Source organism: Papaver somniferum, unplaced genomic scaffold, assembly GCF_003573695.1.
Source record: "Papaver somniferum cultivar HN1 unplaced genomic scaffold, ASM357369v1 unplaced-scaffold_132, whole genome shotgun sequence".
NCBI classification, from domain to species: domain Eukaryota; kingdom Viridiplantae; phylum Streptophyta; class Magnoliopsida; order Ranunculales; family Papaveraceae; genus Papaver; species Papaver somniferum.
This window is the reverse complement of record NW_020622381.1, coordinates 7,184,757-7,195,412: the sequence shown is the minus strand read 5'-3', so window position 1 is coordinate 7,195,412 and position 10,656 is coordinate 7,184,757. Positions and strand designations below refer to the sequence as shown.

Sequence of the window (10,656 nt, the reverse complement as noted above, 5' to 3'; positions counted from 1 at the left end):
GTTGATGCTAATGGTGATGGTGAAATGGATTGTGATGTGAAGCCAGAAACAGGGGAAGACGCTAATGTTGATGCTAATGGTGATGGAGCAAATAAGAGGAAAAATCCAATGCAGGAAGATGAAAAGTCTATTGATCAGAAACCTAAATTGTGTCAGACTAAGCATGGTTCTGATGATGATCAGTGGAAGTTGTATGCTTACTACCCCCACTATGGTCCTTTTGAGGTTAATGAGGGTGTTGCCATTTTTGCTGATCGCTTTCTGGTGGACGGAGTCGGTCATATTGAGTTTATGTCTCTTACCATGCCAGCAGATGTTAGCCATTTCATTCGATTTTTTTCCATGCAGCCGTGGAATTATGAAGCTCCCATATTTTTATCGTTCTTTATTCTCTTTGCCCTACTATTGTCGGTCTTAGACAAGAAGTCTATGGAGGAGGACCAGAAGATGATGGTGGTGATCCGATTAGTGTTCCCACTGAGCCCGCCGATCCAGCTGAGGAGGTCGATCCATCCGATCCTTCTGAGGTGGTCGATCCAGTTGGCGTGGAAGAACCTGTACCTGTACAAGAGCTCATCCCACAACCGCTTGAGCTCCAATCGAGGCCCGTCATACTCCAGCCCGTAGTACTAGCAGTCAGACCCCTACAAGGAACTCGAAGTCAGACTCGTTGTAGAAATACTAGACTTGCCTGAATGGTGGAGATCAGAGTAAACGGTGACATGGTGGGGAGATTGGATTGCAGCAGGAGGTAAGGATAGTTTTTGGTTTCGTATAGCTGCAACTTTATTGGAGGTTTTGGTATAGACTTTTGTTTTTGGATTTGAATGGTGGATGTTTAAAAATCGTCTGATTTTGGGTTTAAATATATAACAATGTGAATGTATAGGATTAAGTCTAAGACCTGTTTCAAATAACTCCTTTTCAGAATGCTTAATGGTATTATGATAATTATGAGTTAGGTTGTTTTTATGATCTTTGGTAACATAGTTGTGGGTATAATGTTGGGGGGGGGGGGGGGGTGAAAGTATTGAGGGATGCCTGGGGATTTAGGATGTGAAGATTGAGATGTTGAATCAATTTGTAGTTATAGGACTGACCCACACTATTGAGAGCAATAGATAGTGTAGAAAAGGTTATTTGTGTAAAAAGCGAAGTATCTTACCTTGGTGCTTTTCCGTGATGCGATCTGTATCTGTGTTGAGACTTGTGGATCTAGAGTTTCCTCCATTAGTAATTGAAAATAGACTGCTAGTGATTGAATAAATGTTGTTGGTGACTTCAAAGATTTCTCCATCAGTGATTTCAGAATTGAAGGTAGTAGATGTGATGATTGCGTAGCTTTGATTAGTGATTTCGTAAATAACAAGCATCATTCTAATTAGAAATTAGCATGATCGAGAGATGCAAGAGAGAATAATCAGATGAATTTCCGGCATAAACTAGCCGTTAATAGAGAGTAGCGGTAAGCAAAATAATCGAAATAAGAGAAATCCCGATCAGAAGAGAGATAGAGTCGTACATGCGAGACAAAAAGCCATTTCAAGTTACGAAACTCCGGAGAGAGAGTTGCACTCATGGCCGGTCAGTGCTCTTTTATGATCATTAAAATCTCCTTTCTTTACTGATAAAAATCACACTCCCACGCGATAAAAAAAGAAGGTAGGCAGTGGAGACTGGAGCGCAGCTGGGTGTCGACGGACCAATTTGGACAAGGCACTGTAGGTACTGCATATAGACCAGTCATACAAAAGGAGAACGGGCTGCGGACTTTCTTGTTTTCACTTCAGTGGGGTGTAAAAATCATTTGGATGAACCGAAGTACGCATTTTTAAAACTGAGAAAGCTCCTCTATCCATCGATTCTTTCACAGAGAGAAGAAAGGATGTTTTGAGAACAAATATTCGAGATGGGTTGTTCTAATATAACTCTTCCATTACCTCTTCTTCACATCTCTGTAAGTCTGTCCCTCTATTTGTTCTGTTTTCTCTTTTTCTCGAGTCTTAGTTTCATTTTCTTTTCACCGAGTATTTTAGCAGAACCATGGTGGTGGTGGTGGTGGCGGTGCTGGAGAGGAGACAAACATCTTGATAAAACCAACAATTCCTTCTTATAAATGGCGCTTAGTTATCTCATATGATGGCACTAAATTCTCAGGTTTGGGTTTTTCTATAGAATGGTACAACTCGTGTTTGTAGAGTAGTCTGTATGACATTTTCAACTATGTTGAATGCTTAAGAACTGTGAATACTTGGTCTTAGGGATTAGGCTGGCAGGTCTTTTTATGATTTATGATCTTGTATTTGATAATCCAGTGAAACTGGAGGTCTTACTTGCTTTAAACAACACAAAATTACAACTTAAAATAGACACATCTAGCAAAACAGTATTGGGGAAACTACCAATAAAATTGGTCTCAATTAACCATGTCAGGACTTTATGAACATCACACTATTGCATAGCTACCTACACTCTCAGACTCTCTCATAAACTGATTTTTTTGCTGAGAAACAATTAGGGTTCTTTATTAATTACCAAATACTCCTTCCGTTTCTAGAAAAGAGTTACTATCACTTTTTCTAGGCTAAAATCAAAAAGTCTAGGCTAAAATGAAAAAGTGATAGTAACTCTTTTCTAGAAACGGAGGGAGTATTATTCATAGCTTGCTCGACTGTTGAGGAAGATAACTTATCACGGTCGTGTCGTCGTAGATATGAAGAGGATTATTTTGATTGAAGAAAAATTCCTAAATTGTTATCCAGAAGAAATCTGATTAGAGGAGAACATTGAAGTTACGCAGTAGTGTGTTGTGATTAAGTGTGAATGTTGTAACTGGAGACTAAGTCTACCAAGTAACTGACAATAAGAGCTGTGCGGATAGTTTCCTAAACTTTGCAGTGGTTAGAATCAGTGGTTTGTTTTTTCAAGTTGTAAATAGTTGTGGTTCAAGCAAGTAAAAGAATCGGTTTCATCGAATTATTAACATCTCGTATTACCTGAGGAGGGAAAACATCTATTGCTGATTGATGTTATCTTGATGCCACCCGATGTTTACATTATCACATACATACATATGTATATATATATATATATGTCGCTTTGGAAATCTTCTAGGAGAGACAGGTCTCTGACACAGTTGCTAGTTATGTTTTAGGATGGCAGTATCAGGAGACAGTGCCAACTGTTCAGTGTAACATAGAAAAAGCTTTAATGCGATCAACAAAGCTAGAGCGCAAGGACCTTTGCTTGGTTGGTGCGAGTAGGACAGACGCTGGTGTTCATGCATGGGGTCAGGTATGTTTTTCTGACCTTTTTGAAGAATGGAAAGCATTTCAATAACGAAGAAGCCTGTAATATATACACTTTTCAGGTGGCACAATTTCTTACTCCTTTCAACTATGAAAGCTTGGATAGCATTCATGCGGCAGTCAATGGTCTTCTTCCATCTGATATTCGTGTGAGAGAGATTAGTCCTGCTCTGCCTGAATTTCATGCTCGTTTTTTCCCAAAGAGCAAGATTTATCACTACAAGATATATAATGATGCTGTCATGGACCCACTCCAGCGGCACTTTGCATACCATTACACTTACAAACTTAATGTTGTTGCTATGAGGGAAGCTGCAAATCACTTTGTTGGAACACATGATTTCTCTGCATTTGCTAATGCATCAAATAGAGATGGTGTGGCAAATCCTGTAAAGCATATTTTCCGTTTTGATGTCATTGAAATGGTAATTCACATAAGTAATAATACCTGTAAAACCCACACTACGTTCTCTCGCGCCAGTTTAATTTTTCATTTTCCAATCTCATCAAAGGCTGTAGATGTCTTTGAACTGACATACAGTTTTGTCCAGGGACCCCTTTTGCAGCTTGAGGTTGAAGGCTCGGGTTTCTTATACAGACAAGTGCGAAACATGGTAAACATAAAACGTTGAGCTATTTTTATTTATTTTGTTCTTAAAAAAATTGTGCTGCTCTAATATTTATTTATAGGATAAAAAGCTGTTCACGTATCATCCTTTATTTGTTTACCATATATCTTGCAGGTAGCGTTATTGCTTCATGTAGGTAGGGAAGCAATTCCCCCTGAAATTGTTCTGAAGATTATGGCTACTCGAGATCGAAGGGAACTTGCAAAATACGCCTTGTCTACTCCACCTCATGGACTTAGTCTAATGTCTGTTTTGTATAATGAAGAGTTGCTAAAGCCTCCCCCAGATTCTCCACCAACTAGTTTTGGCAGATATCATACAATAACCCACTGTAAGCTTCCTTTCTATTGAAGAGACGTACATGTAATTTTGCTAGCCCATGTATCATCGCCAACACTTGGAGGAAGTAATAATAGTATATGAAGTTCAAATTTTAGAGAAAAAACAGCAATAACTTTTATTGTTTCTTATATAACAAACCATGTGCGGGAGTTGCAAAGTTTCTTATGAAATTGGTGATACTTTGACTTAAAAACTGGAACAATCCTCAAGTATGGCGAAGCAATAGTACTGAGCGCCTTGAGCTTGGGTTTGTAACCTTATAAACCTATCTATGTATTACTTTATAGTTACTATCTAGGAAGATTGCATCTTCTTATTAAGTCATGGTTACAGAGAAGGGGTTACATTGTGGACATGATCTGAACTTTGATCAGTAGGTGGGGAGGTAAGAAGTACATCAAAGTCACTAAGAGTCCACTCAGCCATCTCATCTTTGTTGCTGACATAAATTTCTGTTCCCATATCAATGGAAGTCCATATTCTTTTAGCAGGAGTAGTTCCAGGATCCTGCAAAAGGAGAAGGAAATTAATTATTATTATTATTGAGTTGTTCAGTGTTTTTGAAGTGCAGAATGTAGAAACTGACCTGATAAAAATATAGTCTGCTAGAAAGGCCGCCAACATCGAGTTCCCAAGTTTTCGGGTCTCCAACCCATCCTTGTCCTTGTTTTGTAGGATATCCATATTTAGCCCAAATTGGGTGTGGTAGTAGTTGAACCAGTTCTTGTGCATGAGGGTTGCTGTAAGGATCACAGAGACTAACCGGCTTCTCTAAGTATTTAGCATTCCCAGGAGCACAGTAATAATGGTAAGCTGAATATGGGAAATTTGCAGTGTCATTTCTGTAGATCTTTTTATCATTTGGATCTATATGAAATGGCGGGCAATTTATTAGATTTTTAGGACTGCACCATGCTGCTGTTTCAGGGTTGATGATCATCTCGCTGTATCTAGTTACATCAGTAAGAACATCTCCATCACAAGGAGCTCCGTTGTTCTTCCAGCAGCTTCCAATGTCTATCAGGTAAAACTGGCTCTGGGGTCCTCCCCCTTTCTTCACATCCAGGGTCACTCTGACTTTAAAATTCGGCGATTCCGGGAGCTGTAAATGAAGGTATTTTCTTAGTTATAACATTCTACTTTTTTCATATTGATGGATATATTGAGAAGATAGTGATCAATTGTATACTATTAGTTATAAGAAAAACATTAAGAATATGAGTTAACATCCGTACCTGCTTCATCATTCCTCTTGTGTCATAGTGATAACCCCCGGAGAATCCTTTCGTTGCATCAGCTCTTAGATACAACATCAACCATGGATATTTCTTTGTTGTCTTGAGTTTATGCTTGAAAATCCATTTCCCTCCAACATTCTTCTCCCACACTACTTCGAAGAATGAGATCCCATCGATCCCTTTTCCTATATCAGAACCAAGATCGTAAGTCCCATTAAAACTTCCTCTCATTATATCCTTTCCAATGAAACCTGTTGGTTGATGATACAAGAGAGGCTGGTTCATGCATCCATCTCCAAAGCATGGGAACCTCCCTGGCTTGAAAGGGGCTGCCTTTTTCCCATTTTCAGGACATAAACCAGACATAGTATCATAGTTTCCATTTTTCAGCATCACCATCCAAAACTGCCATGGATATGAGGTATCTTTAACTTCACATAATGAAGCCAGATACAATTCCTTCTCCACTGCATAAAGGTCTGTGTTGTTTAGAGCTTCTGGGCTCAAACCTAGGAATTGATGTCCAACCCCTAGTTTGTTATCAGCTTCAGTCACTTTATGATTTAATGATGAGCCTGGCCAAAAACACAACAACAATTGTAGCATATCTATCAGATGCGATCAGAAGACCAAAAAGAAGAATACAGTTGCTTAATGCAGTTCTGTAAAATGAATCTGATGCAAAAGAGAGACAATACATTAAGTGATGTTGCTCTACACATCATATATCAAAATATCAAACTAATAGTGATTTTACTTTGCTGGTTTTGGATTAACTAAAAGCTGGGTGATAAATGAAATGCAGGGCCAAGATTAAACAGAAAAGAAATAGACCATAATCATCTTTTTTGTTGCTTGTTATGAAATGCTTGCTAGAGAAATCAAAACAGTCAGCGGCTCTTGGACTTCCCATCTCAGGAGCTTCTTCGCCAACTTCATTGCAGAAGTTCCATGCTTCAAATGCTAGTCTCAATCCATCTCTTCTCATTCCTGGGTCTCCCAAAGCTGATGTATAACGGTGTTCTGAACCAAAGCAAGTTTCAGAAACAAGTGTAAGTACCATGAAAAACAATGCAATAGTTTTCTTCTCCATGGTTAGGTTTGTGAGAGGATTGACAAGTTCAGAGAAATATGCTTCCATTCACATGGATTTGAGTACAGCGAATGCCTCACGGATCACATAATTGAAACAGTTTCATATGGAACACATCATTTTTCTTTTTGGCTTTTTGCTCAAATGAAATTCACTGTGTGCTTTTTCTATAACTAGTATGTGTACATCACATTCTGGTGCACTAATTCATGTACTAGCAACAAAGAATCTGATCTATAAGAAAGCCATTTGGATTGGTTGTTTAACTTTTACTGTAAGGCAGAATCCCTTTTAAGTTCTTGGTGGATGTCATCTTAGCCTGATAGAGTAGGGTATACTAGTGGGTTTGGGGTCATAAAACGATATTAAGTTGAAACTTGACAAGGCACCAACCACTGAGAAAATGAGAAGTAACAAACTGAAAAAGATGCACATTCTAGCAGTTTACAGAAACGAAACATCCACTGGATTCCTTTACCAACTCTCCATTTCCTAATATATGTTTAGATTGAGAAGATCTATCGTTCCTTCAAACAAACAAAAAAAATCTATAGAAGTTATCTAATTTGGATGCTGATCTTCTATCAATATATGAATACTTACTGATGTAACTTTCATTTCTTGGAACCCTGATTGTAGATGCAGATAAAATGAACGTGAAACTGAGTAGCGTGATCAAATTTATACTCAAGCTAGTAATTGGTGCGAGCAATTCTACCATTCTGTCTCCTGAATTTTGAGAGAAAAAACTTTAAAAAGGAAAGAAAAAACCCTGAAATTTCTACCCTCTTGACTGCATTTAGAGCAAACTTACATTGAATCAGTGAATCACTTCTGTATTTATTATATGTGTATCCAAACTAATTTTGATGACAGAATGAACCAAATAAGTAGGATAGAAACTGGAACAGGTCAAGTTTCCCAACCAATTTGCAGTCAAACAAGACCTTTGAGCTGATATATTAAGCTGGTTTTGTATGTATGTATATATACAACAAATGAGAGTCCATCTCTGCAAAATTGGATCACAGATTTTTCTATACATTTATAGTATTGTATAACATTAAACGAATATACAGATGGTCTACGATGCAGGCTTGGCTAATTCGTTCTCTTCACATCTGCTCCCTTCTCTGCCCGTGGAACAAAGATAATCTGGCTTCAACCATTGAGAGAATACTGGTTCAGTTTGTATTCCTCTTTATATGGATCTTTGACTATCCAGTAACTCAGGAAGTGTGATCCTCCCAGAGTTGTTTGGGTCAATCTTGTCAAACTGGTTGCAGATCAGCAATATATCTTTCTCATTGATCTTTCCCATCTCTTTGAGTTTGAGTATCACATATTCGGATTTACTGAAACCAAAATTTTAGACTAATTAGTATTTGGAAACATTATGCTTGTATAAATAACTTGCAAAGACAAAATTGTAATATGTAATATTGTACAAATGATACGGACACAAAGCAAAAAACTGTCGAAATGACTAAATCTAGTACTATCTTTTTTTCTGAACGACTCTCGAAAATGTGAATCTAGTACAGTTATCAATCATATGGAGTGAACTAAAAGATAACCTTGTGATAATGTCATAAGACAGTTCCCAATGCATGGTTATTTCGAAGTTTTCGGGTTTTACTTATGAACTAATGTTTTCACCTAAAGCATGTTCAATGTAGAATCCAGCGGATCCAAGAAGTATATGCGTGATCTCTGCTAAGTTAAACTGTAGTAGCTACTATACCTTGCTAAAAGATTATATTGAGATGAAAGTTAGCAATGTACCAGAAAAAAGAGGAAGGTTTTACATTCAATGTAGATGCAATACTTTGGAGCTGCAGCAAAAGCTATCAACACCGAAAACTATTAGCATTCCGTCGGAGTTTAATAACAGAACCTCATGATCGAAATCTCTAAGTTTACAATAATGAATAACAGCTTAAACATGCTGGATATTTACATAGTAAGAATCCACATGGCACACGATTCCAATTTCGATAAAAATTCATCTTAAACTACTTGTATATTCACAAAGGTTTGGGTTCCTTGTAGTCTCCCTACACAAGCTGAGCTCAATCACGGGTTTGACTATTCACCCGATAAATCAGGTCATTACTTGGTTGTACTGCCGCTGTAAAATTTAGGCTCTAATATAATCAAGTTAATACTACTCTCAAGTGTTTCCCTTTTAGGATTCTCTGCACAAATTTGTGTCTACCTGTGCTACTCATCCTAGTTTTTATTCGTCATCGCATTTAGTTCATGGTTATAGGATTCCTAACATGCTTTTCATATAACAAATTATGGGTTTATCTAAACAGTGAGTAAAGCATCAGAACACAAAAGAAAACACATAAAAATTCCGAACCTGATAAAACCATTGTTATTGATATCAGCTGCAAGCAAATCTTCAACTGTAATCTGTCTATGCAAAACCCACTTTGTCATACTTCTATGCCTTTTATCAATCCTTAACTCAGCCAGATATAGAAATGCTCTAGCAACCGCCAAAGTCGATGACAAAAGCCAAAACGATGCAAACAATCTTCCTTGTAATGTCTTAAAAGCTCTATCACCATACCCAACAGTTGTAACAGACATGACTGACAAATAAATCGAATCAATCACATCTAACTTCTCAACAAAATGTAAAACCATTGCACCCATTCCAATACACATTATAACAACCACAAGTGCTAATCCAACCTTCATTCTTATCCTCATTCTTCCTTTTTCCACATCAAAAATGTAATTCCTCGCCGAAAACTTTTTACGGGAACCATTAGCCTTGCTACCCATATCCACACGACTATTTGCCAAAATCAAAGTTTCTTGCAAATCTAATGCATAATTCAGCACCCCACTTAGCAATATATCTATAAATCCAAACCCCACTAACACAAAAACACAAGCAAAGATTTTTGTTGCAGGTGTCAATGGTGCAATATCACCATACCCAATTGTACACATAGTAACGATACAGAAATAAAGTGCATCAACAACAGGATGTGTTTCTATACCAGAGAAATTCTCTTGATTGAATGAATATATAGTTACACCAAAAATCAAATAAAAAACCAATAAAAAAAATGCTTGTCTGACCATAGAATTTTCAACTAGTTTTGGTTTCTCTGCCAAGGTTTGACCTTTGAAATCTCTCATAATAGCCATAGCTGGAGCAGTTCTTGATCTTGTAAGACCATGCTTTACCCTCTCAGGTGGTGTATATTCATCATCTGCTGATGGGTCCAGATGATGTGATGATGAAGATGCTTGTAAAAGAAATGGGGCTTCAAGATCTTCAAAAATAATCTGGCTTATAATAGACTGAGATGGTTTGAACTGGATTTCTTCATCAAGGAGATGGTTTTCTACCTGGGTTTTTGGTTGTGAGGCTAGCAGTGATTGTCTTTCCATGGAAAAAGACTAGAAAAGAAAAGATTTTTATTCTTCAGAGAGTTTTGGGGTTTGGATAGAGTCCAAAGAAACAGCAAGAAAAAGGGAGAGATGGATTTGTGGGTGTAGAGGGTCTATGAAGAAACATAAACACTGTGTGAGTTTTTAGTTTTTAGATAGAAGAAGACAAACACAATCACCAACCAAAAGAGAGGCTTTTAATTAGCAAATAAAACTGAAACTGAGTTTGTATTATTAAAGTTGGTGGTGGGTCTGAGACTCTGAGTGTGTGGCAATTTCCGACGTAGAATCTTGATTATTTTTCCGGTGATGGGATACACAGTGGTTTCCTTAAAAAGACCTAAAATACACAGTACTATTGTATACCTCTAGCGATGAAGAGTGATTTACTTGAAAGACCTAAATATCTCTGACACGATATTCATTACGCGAAAATGGCTGATGCGATATTATTATTGCAGGCTTTAAACATTTTTTTATCATCTGAGAATGGTAGTTGGATATTTAGAATTTTCTTCACGACCAGGACAACTTCAGCCGGATGGGTCGTTTAGAGACTTAAGTCAACATCTTGGACCAAAAAATCCCATGAAATTCTGAATTTCATTTTCATTTGATAAAATGTCGAG

General features: G+C 37.5%; 3 protein-coding genes across 7 annotated transcripts; 1 reads left to right on the top strand and 2 right to left on the bottom strand.

The window, feature by feature from the left end:
* Window positions 1-1,826: 1,826 nt before the first annotated feature.
* On the top strand, window positions 1,827-4,382 carry LOC113333022 (tRNA pseudouridine synthase A 1-like). Of its 5 annotated transcripts, none has more exons than XM_026579505.1 (6): window positions 1,827-1,957; window positions 2,040-2,157; window positions 3,155-3,294; window positions 3,371-3,733; window positions 3,860-3,922; window positions 4,052-4,382. In XM_026579505.1, exons 1-6 carry the CDS (start codon window positions 1,910-1,912, stop codon window positions 4,286-4,288), a joined length of 969 nt encoding a protein of 322 aa, XP_026435290.1. In that variant the 5' UTR covers window positions 1,827-1,909; the 3' UTR covers window positions 4,289-4,382. The 5 variants fall into 5 exon arrangements, with proteins under 5 accessions (XP_026435290.1, XP_026435289.1, XP_026435291.1 ...); XM_026579504.1 differs by having other exon boundaries at window positions 1,830-1,957; window positions 2,037-2,157; XM_026579506.1 differs by having other exon boundaries at window positions 1,845-1,957; window positions 3,163-3,294.
* LOC113333020 lies at window positions 4,383-6,865 on the bottom strand. The gene is made up of 4 exons (XM_026579503.1): window positions 6,352-6,865; window positions 5,515-6,092; window positions 4,866-5,381; window positions 4,383-4,786 (listed from the first exon to the last, which is right to left on the bottom strand). The coding sequence occupies exons 1-4, from the start codon at window positions 6,656-6,658 to the stop codon at window positions 4,607-4,609; spliced, it is 1,581 nt and encodes a 526-aa protein (XP_026435288.1). The 5' UTR covers window positions 6,659-6,865; the 3' UTR covers window positions 4,383-4,606.
* A 527-nt stretch (window positions 6,866-7,392) lies between these two features.
* On the bottom strand, window positions 7,393-10,443 carry LOC113333166 (two-pore potassium channel 5-like). The gene is made up of 2 exons (XM_026579679.1): window positions 8,979-10,443; window positions 7,393-7,965 (listed from the first exon to the last, which is right to left on the bottom strand). Exons 1-2 carry the CDS (start codon window positions 10,025-10,027, stop codon window positions 7,812-7,814), a joined length of 1,203 nt encoding a protein of 400 aa, XP_026435464.1. The 5' UTR covers window positions 10,028-10,443; the 3' UTR covers window positions 7,393-7,811.
* Between the last annotated feature and the right edge of the window lie 213 nt (window positions 10,444-10,656).

Bases quoted from the DNA above. Each gene is read 5' to 3' on its own strand.
- LOC113333022 (XM_026579504.1), top strand. From the start codon at position 1,910: ATGGGTTGTTCTAATATAACTCTTCCATTACCTCTTCTTCACATCTCT. The intron at 2,158-3,154 runs GTTTGGGTTTTT...GTTATGTTTTAG, and splicing joins TGATGGCACTAAATTCTCAG to GATGGCAGTATCAGGAGACA. The intron at 3,295-3,370 runs GTATGTTTTTCT...TACACTTTTCAG, and splicing joins GTGTTCATGCATGGGGTCAG to GTGGCACAATTTCTTACTCC.
- LOC113333020 (XM_026579503.1), bottom strand. From the start codon at position 6,658: ATGGAAGCATATTTCTCTGAACTTGTCAATCCTCTCACAAACCTAACC. The intron at 5,382-5,514 runs GTACGGATGTTA...CTTCATTTACAG, and splicing joins CAAGAGGAATGATGAAGCAG to CTCCCGGAATCGCCGAATTT. The intron at 4,787-4,865 runs GTCAGTTTCTAC...CTCCTTTTGCAG, and splicing joins GCAGACTATATTTTTATCAG to GATCCTGGAACTACTCCTGC.
- LOC113333166 (XM_026579679.1), bottom strand. From the start codon at position 10,027: ATGGAAAGACAATCACTGCTAGCCTCACAACCAAAAACCCAGGTAGAA. The intron at 7,966-8,978 runs GTTCGGAATTTT...TTTTGGTTTCAG, and splicing joins AATAACAATGGTTTTATCAG to TAAATCCGAATATGTGATAC.